Source organism: Charadrius vociferus, unplaced genomic scaffold, assembly GCF_000708025.1.
Source record: "Charadrius vociferus isolate BGI_N301 unplaced genomic scaffold, ASM70802v2 scaffold430, whole genome shotgun sequence".
Lineage (NCBI taxonomy): Eukaryota > Metazoa > Chordata > Aves > Charadriiformes > Charadriidae > Charadrius > Charadrius vociferus.
The window spans coordinates 799140-817785 of NW_009646541.1; the positions used below are offsets into that span (position 1 = coordinate 799140).

The 18646-nt window shown below is 48.0% G+C and overlaps 1 protein-coding gene across 1 annotated transcript in view; it reads left to right on the forward strand.

Annotated features, from left to right (window-relative positions):
• INTS1 (integrator complex subunit 1) overlaps positions 1-15850 on the forward strand; it is a gene marked incomplete at its 5' end in the record, with an annotated part of 28750 nt that extends 12900 nt beyond the window's left edge. Inside the window, 23 exons of the mRNA XM_009886072.1 lie at positions 83-194; positions 639-800; positions 1972-2118; positions 2529-2627; positions 3005-3129; positions 3844-4098; positions 4788-4947; positions 5576-5716; positions 6128-6308; positions 6393-6516; positions 7071-7189; positions 8257-8344; positions 9075-9301; positions 10194-10317; positions 10795-10928; positions 11333-11525; positions 11790-11917; positions 12397-12509; positions 13108-13221; positions 14096-14166; positions 14712-14803; positions 14921-15030; positions 15452-15850. Coding sequence (XP_009884374.1) covers positions 83-194; positions 639-800; positions 1972-2118; positions 2529-2627; positions 3005-3129; positions 3844-4098; positions 4788-4947; positions 5576-5716; positions 6128-6308; positions 6393-6516; positions 7071-7189; positions 8257-8344; positions 9075-9301; positions 10194-10317; positions 10795-10928; positions 11333-11525; positions 11790-11917; positions 12397-12509; positions 13108-13221; positions 14096-14166; positions 14712-14803; positions 14921-15030; positions 15452-15567 — 3135 coding nt within the window. The remainder of the gene's footprint in view (positions 1-82; positions 195-638; positions 801-1971; positions 2119-2528; positions 2628-3004; positions 3130-3843; positions 4099-4787; positions 4948-5575; positions 5717-6127; positions 6309-6392; positions 6517-7070; positions 7190-8256; positions 8345-9074; positions 9302-10193; positions 10318-10794; positions 10929-11332; positions 11526-11789; positions 11918-12396; positions 12510-13107; positions 13222-14095; positions 14167-14711; positions 14804-14920; positions 15031-15451) is intronic.
• Between the last annotated feature and the right edge of the window lie 2796 nt (positions 15851-18646).

An 18646-nucleotide genomic window follows, 5' to 3' on the forward strand; every position in this document is an offset into this window, starting at 1 on the left:
TTCTCCTTTCATCAGAATCTCCGAGATCTCCTTTCTCTCCCCAGCATTGTTCATCCTGGTTTTTTTTTCTTCATTTTTCCAGTCAGAGTCCCAGGATCAGGTGTTCCTTCGTTGGACTAGTGGGGAAACAGCCACTATGCACATCCTTGTGGTTCATGCCATGGTTATTCTCCTGACATTAGGGCCACCTCAAGGTTAGTGAAGTGTTCTCAGATTTATTCAAGGGGTCATGGACAATACAGAGAGCCTTTTCTCTATACGCCATCTCCCAACAGGTCAGGCAGGTGTTAATCCTTCTACTCACAGGCTTGTCCCTTGCAATATTTGTTTGTAGCTGTAAGATCTATCAGAATATTGCTGCACAGAGTGGAGGATTTGCAGGCTTATTTTTTCCTTCTGCAGACAGCAGAAGGAAACAGTGTCCCTCCCTGCTAAACAAGGAGGACTTGGGGACTTTTTGTAGTGTGAGAACGGGGCAGTCAGATGTGTAGTTCACATTTCCACTTGATGGTGTTTATTCCCAGGTTGTCTCTAACCTTTGAACAAGAAAGTGTCTTGGTGTATTGATTTGTAGAGAGAAGGGTAGCGTATTCTAGGTGCTTATGAATGTAGGAGATAATTTTGTATCCACTCTTAAGCAGGGGATGGTGATTTTTACACCTTACTGGATATATGGTTCCCGGAGAAAAAGCCCCTTCCTACCGCTTTTCTGGTTGACACCTCAGAGGAGGCTCTGCTGCTCCCCGACTGGCTAAAACTGCGTATGATCCGCTCTGAGGTCCCACGTCTTGTGGATGCAGGTGAGCCTGTGGGATGTTTGTTGGTGTTTCAGACCTTCCTGAAAGGAAAGGGAGAGGTTTCCCTGCTCAAGTCCTGTGTGCGCAGCCATCCTTCTTGGCTGCCTCTGGGTGGGGCTGTCAGTCACTGCAGACCCTGCAGCTGAGCGGGGAGCTTGGATTTAGAAAGCGGTGTGTCTCTGGATTTTGTGACAGTTGCAATCTAAACGTACAATAGATAAGGGGTTGTCAAACAGATGTACAGAATATGAGCTGGTTCTGGGCAGGCAATGTTATGGGATGTCCCAGGGTGATTCCCTACTCAGCCATGACGCGTAGTTCCTGTAACAAGGGTTTGAGAATGGATACAACCTCGCTAGCCATCAGAGCCCACAGGTTAACCACAGCATTAAGAGCAGAACTCGGTGAAAGCTGAGACTGAAGAGGCAGTCAGCGCCTTTGGTAGAGCATTTGGAAGGCTTTTCCTCCCACTCTGATCCAAGTGCTGAATCTTGCTGGCTTTTATATGCAGTCACTTACTTTTAAAGTAGGAGAGCTAGTATACATGGAGATTGTGCTTTCTGTGTGTTTTAAAGGAAATGGGGGGGCTCTGAATTGGAGCCCTATCTTTGTCACAATTCAGATTGAACTAAGCTGTGCAGTCACTAGACAACAGGCACAGCACTGCTTCCATAGGGCATGGTGTGCTTGAAATACGGAGCGCCGTGTCTGAAGGATGTAAGCTATACCTGTAGTTACTTTTGCCCTTGCGCGGCTCATCAGTGCTCTTTTTCTTCTTGGTATTCAGAGCTTTCATTCCTTTCTTACTAATTAAATGACAGCTCTCTATAGCCAGTGATTGAATTATTCAATAATTCCTGCCTGCAGCCATCAGCAGATAGGGTGGAAGTTATTTTTTAATACGAATGATTGGGTTCCTGAGGTTTTGATCAAATTAAACAGAAGATCAAATTAGCCAGTGAGTGAATTAACTGGACGATACAATAAGAAGGCAATGACTTGCAGAGCAAAGAAAACGTAGTAGGCAGCTGTCAGACTTCTGGCTTTAGGCTCTCTGCAGCCCTGCCATTAAAGTGTCACTGTTGGTCCAGCCAACAGCACAAAGATCAGGTAATAAAGGTGGCCCTCTGTGAGGAATTCAGAGGTCTGTGGACTCAGTGTTTATGTATTCCAGCCCTGCAGGACCTGGAGCCGCAGCAGCTGCTTCTCTTTGTTCAGTCCTTTGGAATCCCAGTTTCCAGCATGAGCAAACTTCTGCAGTACCTGGATCAGGCAGTATCTCATGACCCGCAGACGCTGGAGCAGAACATCATGGATAAGAGTAAGAGCTTCGTTTGAGGCTGACTGAGCATTTTACTCTGTCTTGAACAGTTTTCATGAGTATCTCCTGTGACTTCCTTGGAAAAATCCAAACTAGTTCAGCAAACTCTGTGCACAGTCTGCTTTGGCAGCTTGTTGTCACTGTAGACATCTCCCTGGAGCTTGTCTGGATGGCCTTTGGCTGTACTTCTTAAAGTGGAGAAGGATTTTGTGGACTGGATTGTACAGAGTCTAAAAAGTAATTTGGGGGGCTAACTTACGAGAAAACAAGGCTTAAAAGCATCATGTTTACATGAGTCCATGGGAACAGCAAATTCCCTTCACTGTGGGAGCGGTACAAACATCAACCAATTTAGTCTTGCTTTACTAAGGGCGAGATGATGATGTGTTCATATTTTGTCCCTTTTTCAGACTACATGGCTCACCTTGTGGAGGTTCAACATGAGAGAGGAGCGACAGGAGGCCAGACTTTCCACTCCCTGCTCACTGCCTCCCTACCAGCCCGCCGAGGTACTGCCTGGGATAGCCTAGACTTTGGAATATCAAAGTCATCTTCCAAGCTCCCTTCCTCTGTTGCTGTTGAGAGGGGTGGGAAAAGGTGCCTTCAAGAGGGCTTGCGTTGCAGTGTATCAGCAAGCTACAGTTAGACACCAGTCCTTGCTAGAGTTTTTCACTCCTGGCGAAGGATGAAATTCCAATATTCTTGGAGTTTACTACAATGAGTTGTTTTAAGAGGTGTGGAAAAATAGGTCTTGCTTGGCCTCAGAGAAAAGATAGTGAATTCCTTGGTAGTTAGACTGTAAAGTTGAAGGTGATCCACCATTGGGGCCCCAGATCCTAGCTACCATAACGGCATTTTTCTTTCTTTTCTTTTATTCCTCTTGCAGACAGCGCTGAGACTGCAAGGTCAAAATCTAGTCCTGAGAACTCTCAAGGCCAGAGCCGGATCCGGGCCTTAAGCCAGGTCCGGGTTCTGGGCCCAGAAGATGACCTGGCAGGCATCTTTTTGCAGGTACTGGTATAACCTCTAGCTGATCAGCTACTTCCTTGCAGCAGCTTTAAAAAAAAATCCATTTCCCTTATCCTTGCATCTTCTGACCCCTTCCTCCTGCAGGGTTTGTAGGCAGTAAGTATGAAAGCCCTGCATGCCATGAGGCTGCGCAATTACAGCCTAGTGGAATTGATACAGGAAGGATTTATTTTTTTTCTTGTGGTTTGAACATGATGTGGCTTTTGATCATGCCTAATACTGTCAGTGCCTACTAGCCTGTTACTGTCTCTGCACCTTGTTTGTTCTGTGTGTAGTGCCTTTCCTCTCAGCAGCGGATGGAGGATTTGTGAAATGCTCGCAGGGCCTTGGCAGCAAAGCTGTGTGCAAACAGCATTTGTACTCTGGCTTGTCTGCTTGTAGAGCTTCCCTCTCTCCATTGACTCCAGAAGGAGCCTACAGGGAATTAATTGGCCGAGCTGGTTGCCTGTATTTGTGTAGTATGGTGGTTCCCCCACAGCGTCAGTATTGATAGTCATGTTGGGGTTGCATAGATGCTGCGCCTGTTGCTGTACCAGGCACTAAAATATTGAGAAAGCTGTATCGGAAGGTTCCAGTTAGCCCACAGTCAGTATAATTGTACAAGTTAAATCAGTCCTCTGCCTCAGCATCCTATTTATGGTATAGCAAGTCCTTTCATTTGCTCTCATAAACTTACTCCCTTCTGTACCCTACCAGCTTTTCCCACTAAATCCAGACCCACGATGGCAGAATTCAAACCTGCGCCCGCTTGCCCTGGCGTTGCAGCAGGCCTTGGGGCAGGAACTGGCTCGCATCCGCCAAGGGAACACACAGGTGCCTGGGATCACAGCACGACTTCTCCAGGCGGTAGCTGCACTGATGAACTCTCCACACAGCGGGGCGTTGGTGATGGCCATGCATCGTAACCACTTCATCTCCTGCCCACTGATGCGCCAGTTGTACCAGTATCAGGTGAGCACTGTAGGACAAGAATGTTTGTAGCATTGAACAAAGAAGGGTGAGGAGGAAACGGAAAATGTGCAGTGTTGTGTGTAGACCTTTTACCTCTCTAACGCTGGAAATACAGCTTGGGGAGCATGATTCAGAGGGACTCAAGTTGTCTGGACGTAGGCATCTGCATGCAGGCTGGCCACGTTGCCCTAGCACTGCTGAGAAATGGGGCTTACATGCAGGGTGAGGTGTATCCTGCCTAGTGTGGTAACACTGCAGCGCTGTGGATTTGCAGCTGTGGGTCTCTGGGTTTGCATTCTCTAGTCTGTGGTGTTTTGTAGCGTGGACGTGTCTTGCAAGCTGAGACATTTGCAGATGGCTTGGGAGCTAAAGTCTGTAATTCCTTAAAGAAATCTTCAGAGCAGACTGCAAGTTGTTCGATGAAATATCTCATTCCTTTCATCACAATGAAAGAAGGCACAAAGTTCCTCTTAGTTATCCCGGGAGAGGTATTGTGTGTGTTGACTGAGTCTTCTGCCTTGCCTTTGTACACTAGAAGCTGCTGTCTTGATTTGAGTGAGCTGTGGTCCAACAGAGTAGGTGTGCTCTGTGTATTCTTGGCAGTATGTGCCGCTATCTGCATCTTTCTTGCTATCTTTGTTGTATTCTTGAAGTGTGTATAAGCAGGTCTCTTTTGGTGCACTCCACAGCGCTGCATGCCACAAGACACTGCCTTCTCCTCGCTCTTCTTCAAAGTCTTCATGCAGATGCTGCAGTGGTTGGAGAACCCTGCAGTGGAAGATGGTCCCCTGCGTGCTCAGCTGAAGGCCTTCGCTGTGCAGTACTCCTCAAGGCACAGGATCAGTGATGGTACTGGCATTGTGCAGCTTATGGGACTCAGACTGGGACAAGAAAGGGACAGAAACGAAACTGCACCCAGAGCAGAAAGCAGGGTGGGCTTTTAGAGAGGTATTCAATACCTTTTAGAGAGGTATTCTTAGGAGTAGCGAAGAGAGGTTTTGTACTGTGCTATATAAACTCCATGGGGATGCAGACAAGTGATTTAGCTCTGGGGGTTTGCAGTAGGCACCTGGGAGCATCTCAGCAAGCACAGCAGATCTTTCCTATTGCTCAGGTCAGGAATTCTCTGTTAGCTGTAGTCCTGAAAGATGAGTGTGCAAGAATGCCTCTGGAACAAGGTCTCATCGTGACTTGTAGAGTTGTTTGTTACCTGCCATCTGTTTGGGAGGAGGAGTCCGTAACCAAGAGCTTTGGCCTGGAAATGGGTTTGTGGTTATAGAGTTTTCTCTTAACCACATTTTCCTGTAACATGCAGAGGAGCTGTCAAGGGTTTTGGTCGGAGTAAAATGGCAGTAGAGCATAGTGTTTGAATGTATGAGTAGTTGTGCTCTGGAGCCATGCGTAGCATCTGTAAAAGGGAAGCCTGATGTGGGGGCTGGCTTAGCCCTGTGATGCCAATGTTGTGATTTCTTTGCAGTTCGAGGTGGCTTCTTGCACCTCACAGAAGCTCTGAGTTTCCGTCGTGACCCTGACTTGATCAGCTCCACGGTACGTGCCATCATTGCAACTCTGAAATCAGGAGAGAAGTGTAATGTGGAGCCGGAGCTCATCAGCAAAGGTATGGCTGTCCTTCTGCTCTCCTCCCCTCTCGCAGCAGCAGGTTGAACTTCCAGCCCAGCATGGGAGAGCCTACTGTGCAGGCTGTGGGAAGCTGCCTTCTGCTTGGATCAGAAAATGTGAACTGATCTAAACTTGGTCCTATCTTGTATCACCTCCTTCCCTTGCACTGGTATGTGGGTTTATAAACTGTGAGCTGGGGCTGGGATTAAGTCTCTCGGCAAACTGTTAGTTTCCACTAACAAAATAAGAAATAGAATCTTACTATCCCAGATAAAAATGGCTTCCCTCTTCCTTACTGAGCCAGGCTCTCGGGAATGCTGGACTGATTGCCTTCACGATACTCTTATAAGGTTCCATACTTTTCACCACATCCTGAAGTTAACCAGTGACATCTTTCTCCCTCTGCTAGTCCTTCAAGGTCTGATTGAAACTCACTCTCCGTACTTGGAGGAACTCCTGACTGTCCTCTTCTCAGCTACAGTTGAGACCACTGCCAGGTTTCCTGCCATGAAACCCATTGCTGTGGTGAGCTCCTTGTTGCTCCACGACAAAGAAGAAACACCAGTGAAGAAGGAGCTGGAGAGTTGCAGGTGAGCCTAGGCAGTGATGGGATTTCACTGCTAAGTCTGGGTTCGTTAACGTCACCACTGATACTGGCTTTCTTTTCTCCTCAGTACTGAAGCACCTTGGCTAGGGCCCTCCTCTGGCCTTCTTAATGACTGGCTGGAGATGCTGGACCCAGAGGTGATCAGCAGCTGCCCTGATCTGCAGCAGAAGCTACTGTTCTCCTGGAACAAAGTAAGAGTTGTTGGGCAGAGGGACTATTGTGCTAAACCCACCTTTCTGGGGTACTGACCTGCACCTGGAAACAGGGCAAGGGATAGTTTTATGGTTTGCCACATGTTGCTATACCAGTTCCAAAGGAGTACAGGCTGACTGGGAGGCAGATTCTGGTGCATCCTTCTCAGTACAAGGCTTATGTTTCATGTTATCTTTATATTTCCTCAGCTGTGTTCCTTTTCAGGACTTCAAAGTCCATTACAGACACAACATAGTCCCATAACAGCCCAGCCAGCTGTGTTTTCATTGGTATTTTTGCAGGCAGATAAATAGCTCGCCCAGAAGTGCTATGCCGAAGCTAAGACTAAAACTGAATTTCACGGCTGATGCCATGTTCTGTTAGAAAGTGCTGCAATTCAAATCCTAAATCCACATGTTGTCTTCTGTGCTGTCTGTCTGCCCGGATCATCATCCTTCTGTGATATACACTGCGATATACAGTACGTCCTACAGCCACCCACCTTGCAGCAAGGATCTGTTTATTACATCTCTTCCTTGTTTGGTCCTTTCAGGCAGGGTCCCAGGTGCCCTCCTTCCGCCCGTATCTCTTGGCTCTTCTCACTCACCAGTCCAGCTGGACCACACTGCACCAGTGCATCAGGCTTCTGCTTGGCAGAAACCGGGAGCAAAGGTGAGTCTTGTTTTTCAGACCTAGCAAGGAGTTTTGAGTTGGGCGGCTTATTGTGTCTGAGAGAGAACAAACAGAAGCTGAGAACAAGAGCTGCCACATTCCATGGTGTGTCTGCCAGGAGATGTAACCCAGCCAAAAACGGGCTTTGTGAGAAGGATGCTGATTTCAGTCCTGCTGATTTGTGTACCTTGATATAAATATTACCCGCTGTTTGATGAAAGCAGCACATAAAGATCTGGCTGTGTTGTAAATAGGAAGTGCTAATCGGTGGGTGATCCATCTAGCATTGCCCTTGTTGATAATCTTTATGAACATGGGGTTTGAAAGATGGCTCGGATAGCAAACTGATGGCAGTCTCTGTACCTGGGCAGGCTCTGCTGGATCTTTTGGTTGTACTAAACTCCATTACCAGTCTTTCTCTAACCCCCTTCCTGGCGTCAGGCTCCCAGTTCTGATCTCTGGAGCAGCCCTAGCTCTCAGCTTCCATAGATTGCTCTCAAGTACTGAAGTGCCACTGTAGTAGTATCTTGCTTAAACTTGTTAAGCTTATGGAGCAGGCAATGCTAACATCTAATAGTAGTAATTCAGGACATGACTAAACTAGCAATACTTCTAAAGCTAGTGGTATTTCAGTTTGCTTATTATTTTGTCATTTATCTCTCGCTCACTAACAGCTTAATTAATTTCTGCAATCCAGGATAACAGCCAGCATAGGATGTTCTGCGCGCTGGGACAGTAAGGTCACTGGTCCGATTGTACCAATTGTTTGTGTTGATGACCGACTTCTGGCCTCATGGTGCAAGACTCCATGTAGCCACCACACTCTTGCTGAATGCCATTTGTTCAGCTCCATACCCTCTGCTGTGCTTATTGCAACAAATATTTAGTCATAATCTGGGAACAGAACCAACCCCTTCTCGGGACTTAATGGATCCTATTTTTACATTTGCAGATGTTTCTTTCTTCACAGTTCTCATGACGTTTAGAGACACTGCCATGTGTTTGTGTGCTGCCTGAGGGCTGCGTTGACTCTAATTGCAAATCTGTCTTCTTTTGTCTTCTGGCAGGTTTGACCCAACGGCATCCTTGGATTTCTTGTGGGCCTGTATTCACATTCCTCGGATCTGGCAGGGAAGGGACCAAAGAACTCCTCAGGTAGCGGTGCAGTTCTTCCAAGATTCCTCTCTGGATGGAGCGAGAGGCGATGCTTTCACAATGCCTGGTTTTTCCATGGCCCAAGAGGTGGCTGGAGTGATACAGGTGCAGCATGCCAAGTTTGCTGCCTGTACCTCAGCTGATTACTGAGCTGCTCTGCTGTGTTACATATTACAGTGGCAATTCTGAGTCCAAAAAGCTGATATGAACACACATAAGTTTGCCCACTTGGTGTTTCCTCTGCAGCTCCTGCAGCAGTTGCCACAATTGTTAAAGATCTATGCACAAGGCTACAGTGGTGAGCAAGCTGTGGTCATCACAGTGTGGGATAATTCTCGTTTTACCAAGAAAAGAGGGTTGCACCTCTTCTCTACAGAGGAATTTCTTTAGTTTGGTGACTGAATTGTGGTTTCTCACCCATCACACATGCTGAGATGGAAGTAAATGAGTTCAGCAGTAGAAGAGGGGTAAAGAGGTTTCATTTTGGGCTGTGATGCCTGCTTTCAGAGCTCTAGAGATGGGGCAGGTCTTGAGTCTAGTTCTAGTTCACCTGGTCTAGTGGGAGGTGTCCCTGGCTATGGCAGGGGTGTTGGAACTCGATGATCTTCAAGGTCCCTTCCAACCTAAATGATTCTGTGATTCATTCCAGTTGGGGAAAGTGTGACTAGAAGGAACTAAGGATCTAGGGATTCAATTTGGATTCAGTTTTGGGTGTTCTCTTGCATTACAGAAGCGCCGTGAGGAATTTGTGCTCCACCTAAAGGCATCAGAATTGATCAGCATGGTGGAGCTGATCCTGGCTGAAGCAGAAACCAGATACCAGAACGCAGAAGAGGCCTCCTGCACACTCATCCAGTCTCGACTGCCTTTGTTGCTTAGTTGTTCTCATGGGGACCTTGAGAGCATCAAAAAAGTAGCAGAGTATCTGACCAGCTGCATCCAACAGTGGGGAAGCAGGTGGGTTGCAGATGGGGAGCACTGTCTACTCTAATTGTAGTTACTTGTCATTTTAAGTGGTACTTGGATCAGGAAGGTGGTTTTTAAAGTTACGTTTCAAGGCCCTTTTACTTTTAGTACTTCAGGACAAAATGCTTGCCATGTTTTTTGTTTTGTTTTGGTTTTGTTTTTTAAGTCAATGGTTATTTTTAATTAGCAGTTCCTAACGTGGGATGTCTTGTCCACTCATCCCTTGAATCACTGCTCCTAATGCATCCTGCTTCTGACCATTATGATTGCTCCCAAAGCTTAACGGAGGCTAGATTGTTTCCTACCAGCTATGTTAGCGCTGTGGGAAGAACGGGAAGATCGTGTATTTGTGGCAGTGAAACAAACTGACCTAATTCTGCCCTCGCTTATGGTGGTGTTAGAAGAGATACTGAATAACCTCCATTGCCATTGCATTGTACTGCCTCCCAGTACGGACTATGCCGGGGAACTGTGGAGGGCAAGTGTGTAGAGAACAGGCTGGCTAGTCTGAATAGTGTGCTTCTGACTACTCTTCCAGCTGGGATGGGGATGACTATGAGTACCATATGCAGAAACTCTTCACTGGAGATGTAAGCAGAGCTTTCTTGTCCTGTGCCACTTTGTAACTGCAGTTTTCTACCTCCAGATGGTCTAATGGTGGATCCCCATAGACTGTGCGTGGATCCCTGTAGATTGGGAATGATTTCAGTAGTTCAAAAGAAGCAAAGACTGAAAAAGCACTGATTCGCGTTAGCAGTGGCTGCTCTTTTACATGGTCTGTTCGTCATGTGGAGGAAGGCTGTTGCTAATCTGATGGGTCTGGGATGTTTGCTGGTTGAACTAATGTAGTAACCAGCGACTGATCTCTCCCTTTTTCCTTCAGCTCTGTGGGAAAATGCTGCCAGGACCTTCTGCTTCAGATATACCTGCAACTACCTGAGCTCCTTGTGCCTATGCCTGAGATGCTTCTCACCAGTGAAGGAGCCAGAGACAGCAGCACTTGCAAGGTAAAGTTAGAGACATAGGAAAGCCCCTTTCCAGTTGTGTACCCAGAGTGGATGCTACCTCGATGCCCAGTCTAAATGGAGAGGACTGGCAAAAGCTTTCTGTGTCACTTTGGTTTCTTTGCCTTGCTCTTCTGTTGCCCCTTCCTTGCCTGCGCTCTTGAGAGCAGAGAGTTCAGGTGTGGTTTATTTTGCGGGGTCCTTCTATAAGATAGTAGAAGCTCCACAAGCTTCTGAGTGCCAAAAGCTCCTGTAAAGCACAAGTGTGCAGGCGTCTGATCCCACTTTGACATCTGTAGGGGCTGTGGACTTCAGATCTCGTGCCAGCTGGAACGCTGCATCTGCTCACAGATTCTACCTGAAAATAATTTCTGTTAACCCCCTCTGTAGTTGGAAAGGAATTGGGAGACACTGCCAAAGAGTATGGGGCTTGATTGTGCCTTAAACTTGTTAACTGTTTACTCATTACTTTTCTTCTAGCTCGATGCCCTGGTTCACAGATTCATTAACCTTCTCGCAGACACCAGTGACTCCAAGTCATCCGAAAGCCGTGTGTGGGATGCCAATATGGCCTGCAGGAAGCTAGCTGTGGCTCATCCCATCCTACTCCTTAGGTACCACTCTCCCCTTTCACTTCCTGTGTGGCTGGTGTTCATCAAAAAGCATCCACCCTTGTCCTGGAACGGGAACAAACTGGCAGTAATCACGATGATTGTGGCAGAATCCGCATTCACGTACAAAAGTCAAGAGAAAGGGCAGCTAAGTCATATCTTTTATAAGAGGCAGCATCTCTTTTGGCTCCATGTCTGTCTGGAAACAGCCTTCTTAGAGACTAGAGAACAGAGTATGGGTGGGAAATGGGGCTTGCTGTTTCTATGGATGCAGGGATCAAATCCAGAACCCTGGGAGAGGAAAAGGGATGCTTCCTTCGTGGGACTTCCAGGACAGGAGGTGTAACAACATGTAACTGTTTCTAGGAGGAGGCTAGATCTGGATTTTCTTCTGTTTGGCATTTCAGGCACTTGCCAATGATTGCAGCACTGCTGCACGGCCGTGTTCACCTCAATTTCCAGGAGTTCAGGCAGCAGAACCACTTGACCTTCTTCATCCACGTCCTGGGGATCCTGGAGCTGCTCCAGCCGCAGGTCTTCCAGAACGAGCACCAGGCGGCACTATGGGACTGTCTCCTGTCCTTCATCCGTCTGCTACTGGTAGGAAAGTCCCTGCTCCCTCTCCATGTGCAGACTGCCAGCCACTAGATGGAGAAGCTCATGTAACACAGGGCCAGCCCAGCTCTCTCCCGTTTGAAGGGAAAACCTTCATATACCTAAAACCAAAAAAGTGTATCAAATACCTTGGAGAGCTTAAAGAGAAGGCAGGAGATCAAAAAGCTTCTCCCTGGTCCCCAGAGGTGCGGGATGGGGCAGTGCATCACTGCTTCTTTGTTAACTGTCATCTTCTCGATCCTTTCTCAGAACTACAGGAAATCCTCGCGGCACCTGGCTGCCTTCATCAGCAAGTTTGTCCAGTTCATCCACAAGTACATCACATGCAATGCTCAAGCAGCTGTCTCCTTCTTGCAGAAGCACTCAGATCCACTCCAGTAAGCTTCCTTACTCCAGTTAGCTCACGGAGAGTTTGCACAGTGAGGCTGACAGGAGCTAATCAGACAGAAGACAAGAGGATGTGACAAAATAGCTATTAATATGGCACTTTTTCACCCTTAGCTCCCTTAAGTCTCTATTGAGATGAGCAGCATATCCCTTTTTAAAGGTGAAAAGTGAGCCCAAGGAAGTCAGATAATAATTTCAACTCACATAATGGTCTAAATATCCTGCTGAGACATTAAAGTGCCCTGCAGTTATTTCCAGAGACCCCAGCAGGGTCTTTTCCCTGAGCGGGGGGCTGCAGGCTCCCACCTGCAGATAGGGGAAAAATGCATTTGAGTTCCAGTTACGATGAAAGGAAAAATCTAGTTTCTGCTTCTGAGAAACTGTTTGTTTTAGAGCACATAAATGTGCTGTTACTTGTCCTCGTGCCCTTACTGCTATTGAAAGCTAAACATGCCATCTCTTCCCCCAGTGACCTATCATCGGACAACAGTGACCTAGCAATGTTGAAGTCCCTCCTGGCTGGGCTGAGTCTGCCTAGCAAGAGTGGCGTCTTGGACAGAGGCTCTGATGAAGAGAAGGATGGTGAGTCAGAGTGAGGGGAAGAGTCATTCCAGCTGGTGAACCTGCAGTATGTTTTGGAGCACAGATGCTTTTATGGGCTGTATGCTGTGCTCCTTCTTCTCGTAACGGCCCAGTGAAAGGGTATTTAGGGTGGAGAATGGTTCTTACGTATGCAGCAATTTTGAACCAGTATCTGGGATGGGTTAATTTGTTTTGCTGTCAGCGGTATCGCAACCGGAGCAGAAGAACAGCTCTTAACAAGGGCGAGTTTCATTGTTGTGGATTTTGCCTTCCTCAGCCACATTTCAGAACTGACCTGTCAAGAGACCCTAAGGGTACCTCCACTTCCCAACTGTTTTCTTTACAACTTGCATGGGAAAATCATTCAGTATTAAAACAGTTTGGGAAGGGTCCTTCCCTTTGTGTGAGCTGAGGGGTACCAGAAGTTGCAGTGAGGTTAGAGACAATGTGAGAGCCAGGAGTTGTACTACAGTGTTGCTGATCGGCTCAGGATACACCACTATACTGGTAGGGAACACTGGGCCTGTCTCGCTGTTAAAACTTCATAGACTGTCAGGAGTGACCTGTTCTCTCCCTCTCTCTCTCCCCCCCTCCGCAGATGAAGCAGCAGCTGGCTCTCTCCCCCTCGTCAGCGTGTCTCTCTTCACTCCTCTCACACCAGCTGAGATGGCCCCATATATGAAGAGGCTCTCTAGAGGCCAAACGGTTGAGGGTAAGCGAGGACCTGTAAAGCTGTACAAAGACACAGGGCAAATGCAGACAGATGCCAACCCTCTTACTTATCTGTCAGCTACAGGCTAGTTTACTGTTTCAGTCTTGTGTTCGGAAGTCTCCAGCAGTTAGGATGCGGTTTTGTTTTGGATGAACTTGTCCGTAGCCTTCTGTGGTTCTGTGACGGAGGCTTCCTATGACGCTGTTATCACTTAGCTCAGCAGTGCTGCATCTGCCTCCGCTTTGGGGCTCGTCGAGGATCTTGTAAGTGCTCTGGGAGATAGTATGAGTAATTCAAGGAGCGCTGAAGTTCATGTTGAGCCAGGTCTGGAGTGCTGATAGGAATGCCTTTTTTTTAATGATATAAAAATACCAAACTGATGAAAACGGGATTTTGTTGGAAATTCCCAAATGGCCTTCATGGAAGAAAAATCATGCTAACCTGGTATATGGGACAAACATGCTTCTTCTCCAAAGGTCGTCTGAAATCACAGGTGTCCAGTGTTCAGACCGAAGTTGTGGTATTGGGGTGACAGACAGTTTTCTTTCCACACTAGAAATAGGAAGAAATCCTGTCTGGACTCTTGTTCTTAAAAGAGGCTTTCTGTGACGATCTTTCAGTTACAGAAGAAGGTGTTCTGGAATTGAAACCTCACTCCACTCCTTCCCCTGCCTGGGCAGGTTGGGATGTGCTGGTCTAGCATGTGACTTAACTGTTCTCATCCTTTTTTGAAGAATGGCTTTATTACTCTAGCTCTGTGTGCAGGTGGGAAAACTTGACTGATTGGGAGATTGGATTTAGAGGGGAAAAAGAAAAGATCCTTTGCTGGATCAGTGAATTCTGGTCACCCCTCTCAACCTGTGTCTTCCACCAGACATCCTGGAGGTGCTGACAGACATTGATGAGATGTCCAGACGGAGGCCAGAAATTCTCTCCTTTTTTGCTGTAAGTAATTACTGTCTCAAACTGCCACTGGAAGGAAAAGATTCTTTTCACCAGAGTCTGTGTTGCACAGCCATCTTAAGTACTAACCTTCCTCTGCTTTTTGGGTGGTTGTTGCAGCATCTTAGGAGAAATGTATCTTCAGCTAGGCCTTCTGACAGCAGGCAGTATTTACTTCCCTTCCATCTTCTCTCCACTGCATGCTGGGTCTGCCATCATCCACTTTAACTTCTCTTTATGTCAGAGGAAGAGTTAACCCTCTGTCCTCTTCCCAGTTTTGTGGCAAGGGGAGCGCAGAACAGCTCTGTTGAAAAACACTGGAGCCTAGGGAAAACTCAGCTGTCCCACGTGGAATAAGATTACAGGAGGGTGCTTTAAAGTATTCAAAACCAGGATGATCCTTCTTACAGAGAGGAATTTCCGGGCTCAGCCAGTACCTCCTGGATGTATGTTGGTGTGGATTGCTGCTAGAGGGGTAGTAGTGCAAATCTGAGGAGTTTGTGCTCCCTGGATGGCCCTGTGATCTTAACTTGTGCGTGTTCTTTCAGACAAATCTACAGAAGCTGATGAGTTCATCAGAGGAGTCCTGTCGAAACCTGGCCTTTAGCCTGGCTTTGCGCTCCATTCAGAACAACCCCAGGTGAGGACCGCTTGGAACTTAGGCTATCCCGAATCACTGATGGGCACTGGCTGCCCATCTGGCACGCCGGTTGGTGGTGATCTGGACTGTAATGACACTATCATGTTTTATTCCCAGCATTGCTGCAGACTTCCTTCCCACCTTCATGTACTGCCTTGGCAGCCGAGACTTTGAGGTGGTGCAGACAGCGCTGAGGAACCTGCCTGAATACACCCTCCTTTGCCAAGGTAAGTTGATATCTGCCACCTTTGGTGCATGCTTGGCCTTGCAAGGGTTAAAGCTGTGCTCCTGTGCTGGGAACAGCTTCCCTGGGAAGGTGCCAAGGGTCACCGTTGCCTAGACCAGGCCATCAAACACGCAGGTGATGTGTATCAATAGCAGCTTTGGTCTGAGCATCAAAGGGGAGATTTGTCAAGGGTGGTTTCCTTGAAGTAGATTTGCTCCCTTAGGATTTTCCTCCGAGTTATCATCTCTGACATGATCACATACCCACGGAGCTATTAAAGGGTGGATTGTGCCATGTTTGTACAGAAGGAGAGAATTTCTTGCACGGCTGCAGATGTTTATCCCAGTGTTTGCTGGCGGGTTGCTTTTGCTTGCACGTTGGAGCTCTTGGGTCAGTCCTCATGCTGTCTTTCCCTTTCACAGAGCATGCAGCAGTGTTACTGCACAGGGCCTTCCTGGTGGGGATGTACGGCCAGATCGACACCAGCTCTCAGATTTCAGAGGCCTTGAAGGTTCTGCACATGGAGGCCATGATATGAACATGCGGTTCTGGGAGCTCCGCTTCCAGAGGAATTAACTGGACTCATCGGCTGCATTGAAGCCCTGCAAGGAGACAGTGTATTTCAACCCGTGTGCTGGAGGATCAAAGAGGTGATGTAGCAGGCCAGACTGTGCTGGAAGAGGAGAGTGTGCTGACTGAAGATCGGAAAGGGGCAAGGATCGATCTCTCTGGCTAAGATGCCATTACTATGGGAGAAAGATCTCCTGAACGTTGTGCCAAACAGGGACCACTTCCTTCACAGGGTCTTAGGGCAGTGGCTGTTGGTTTGTTGTTTTATTTTTTTGTCTCTCCAAGAAGAGCAGAGCAGAAGGGATCACTGGCCCCCGCAATTGAAATCTGCATTCTCTGTGTTGGAGGGAACACGCAGATCTGTGCAGGAGCAGAGACCACTTTGTCTTCTGGGAGTGGGTGGTTTTGTTGTTGTTTTGGTTTTTTTTTCTTTTTTAATTAAAATTCTCTTTGTTTCCATTGTGCCTTTCTGTGCTGCTTTGGGTATAGCTTGACAACCCTATCTCCCTGTTCTTCAGCCTCCTGTCATTCTAGACTAAGCATCTCTGGAAGACCTCTCTCCACGGCCAAATGCTCACAGAACTATCTTGGCCTTTTACAGGATCTGCAGGAAATGGAGGAGGTTTAGAAGGGTCAGTGGGGTATAATAGATGAGTTTGGTCAGCACCAACTGCTGACTGGACAACTATTAAGAGGTTTCTTAGAACACTTTTCTTTAAAAACAAATAAAGCAAACATCTTGGTACATCAGCAAACATCCCAGCAGCTGGCCACTGTCACAGTGGAGTCCTTGTACAAGCAGCTGGGTTTCCTCTTTGGGATCCTCCAGTTCCTCCCTGTGACTCTTCTGACCACTGCTCTCTGATCCTTATCTGCTGATAAAGGTGATGGATTATTTGCCAGCTTTCATTTGAGGACAGAAAAGGAGGCGTCTTCCTTCCCTCTGCTCCAGAGAAGTAACTGCCGCCTATGCTTGTTCTCCAGTCTCACTTAATTGTAGCCACCAGTTTGCTTTCATGTCGTTTGTCTCTGTTCCTCTGGCACTCCACTTGTTAGTAGAGAATCTTTGTAGTATTCTAAAGACAAAGATCCTGGAGGAATTTTATAGATAGCTGTAAATAAGTCTGTATCTCCTTGCTGGTGGCAGGGACAGTTGTGACCTCACGGGTGGCCAGGTGGAGAAATATTGTCCGTTCTTGCAAATGAGGAGTGCCACAGCTGAGCACTTTTGCTAATGTGTCAAAAAATGAATGAATGTCCGGCTGGCTTTGCAGAGAGACGGAGGAGAAAAGGAAGAGCTCTGAACCTCCCATCCACTGTGAGTAGCCTTGGCTTTAAATAAAGAGATTAGAGCCATCACTTAAGGATGCAACATGCTCTTTTCCTCAGCAGCATCTGCTTCGCATCCAGAGCCACTGCTGTGGCAATTAGCTGCATATAAATTCTGTGGAGGAACAGCTGAAGAAGATCAAGTCAGTGAAATGGTTTTCCTGAGGGGCTCGGTGACAGCAGGATTAATGCCTGTCTAAAGGGTTCCCAGTGAGATTACTGGCTCCTCTTACCTTAGTCCCTTATCAGACATCATTAAGGTACTGCTCAGTTTGTCAGAGCAGAGAGGTAGTTCTTTTGGTGCTGCAGTGGGCCTAGAGCAACCGGGAACTTGTGGGACTGGCTGGGAAAGGTCTTTTCACAGGACTTTGAATCAAGGAGCAAAGGAAATGTCTCAAGACTGTTACCACGCAAAGACAGCGAGTGAAACAAAGTAGTGGTGCTTTGGTGAAGATCCTCCCTGCAGGTGGGGCTTTCCAGAAATCCCACTCCAGGGCTGCAACTAGAAACGTTTATGGGCGAAAACAAATTGTGTGCTTGGCCCCAAATTCTACTCTTGTCTGTTCGGCGATGCCTGCTGTGAGCAGACCAGCCCCAGGAGCCCTGGTTCGGTGGAGCAGGGCATGCTTGGATGGCGGCAGAACTACTTAATGATCCCTCAGACCAGGACAGCCAGGCTTTGCAGAGCAGCGTGAAGAGAGAAGGCAGAAGGAGCATCTCTTTATGAGCAGAAATCATCTTTGGGGAGATCAGGAAACAAATTGAAAGGGTGAAAGAGTGGGTGGAAGTTATTCTGCAGAGCTGGGCCTTCCCATAGATCTTGCAAAAAGCATCATCTATGATTTGTTGATCTCTCTCCTTTTTTGCTGTATTGAAGGTTCCCACGATGCATTTGCTCTGCTGCCACCCTCTGCTCGGACCCAGTGGAGCTACGCAGATTGCTCTGGCTTGGTGCACGTCAGTGAAACGGGGCTGTCGGGGGGCGCCTGGCTGCGCAGAGACAGCTCGGGGCAGGAGCCCGTCCCTCCTGTCTGCGAAGGCAGCCGTGACAGCTCTGAAACAGTTAGCGACAGCGTTACTGATGCCCTGACACTCGCCCGCCTTTTAATCAGCGCTCTGTAACTTTCATCTCCGCCTGGCTGAGCACCTTCTCTCCTCCCATCCCCGCTGAGCTGACAGTGTTATCCTTTACAGGTCTGCGGGGCTCTTCCCGGGGGCCGGAGCCATCTCTTCTGTCTTCAAGGAGAGCTGGTGCCTTGCTCAGAAGAGGAGGTTTGCAGGGTCATTCCTGGCCAAGCCTGTGGGGCCCCATGGAAATCACTGATTTCCACCCAGTGGAAATCACCGCTCCCATCTGCATTCCAGACACCACATCCCAAAGGGGTGCAAAAGCACTGATTAGGCAGTTCTCCACCACGATTTGCTGTAGTCAAGAGCTTCCCAGGAGAGCCGTGGGCTGCCAGGACTGGTGTCTGAGGGAGTCCTGGCTCGTGGGGAGGCTTTTTGTCTCCTCGGATACACTGTGAATCCCATCCCAGCTCTAGGGAGAGGCACGATGGGGAAGGGAAAACTGGCTGTGGCAGCACCCAGCTCAGGGCAGGGCTGGCACAACCCCGGTGCGTCAGCCGACCCCTGGCTGGGGCCGGGCAGAGGTGGGAGAGGGCTGGGGAGCGAAGGGAGCCCAGGAGGAGGTGGGCAGTCCTGGAGCAGCCGAGGCT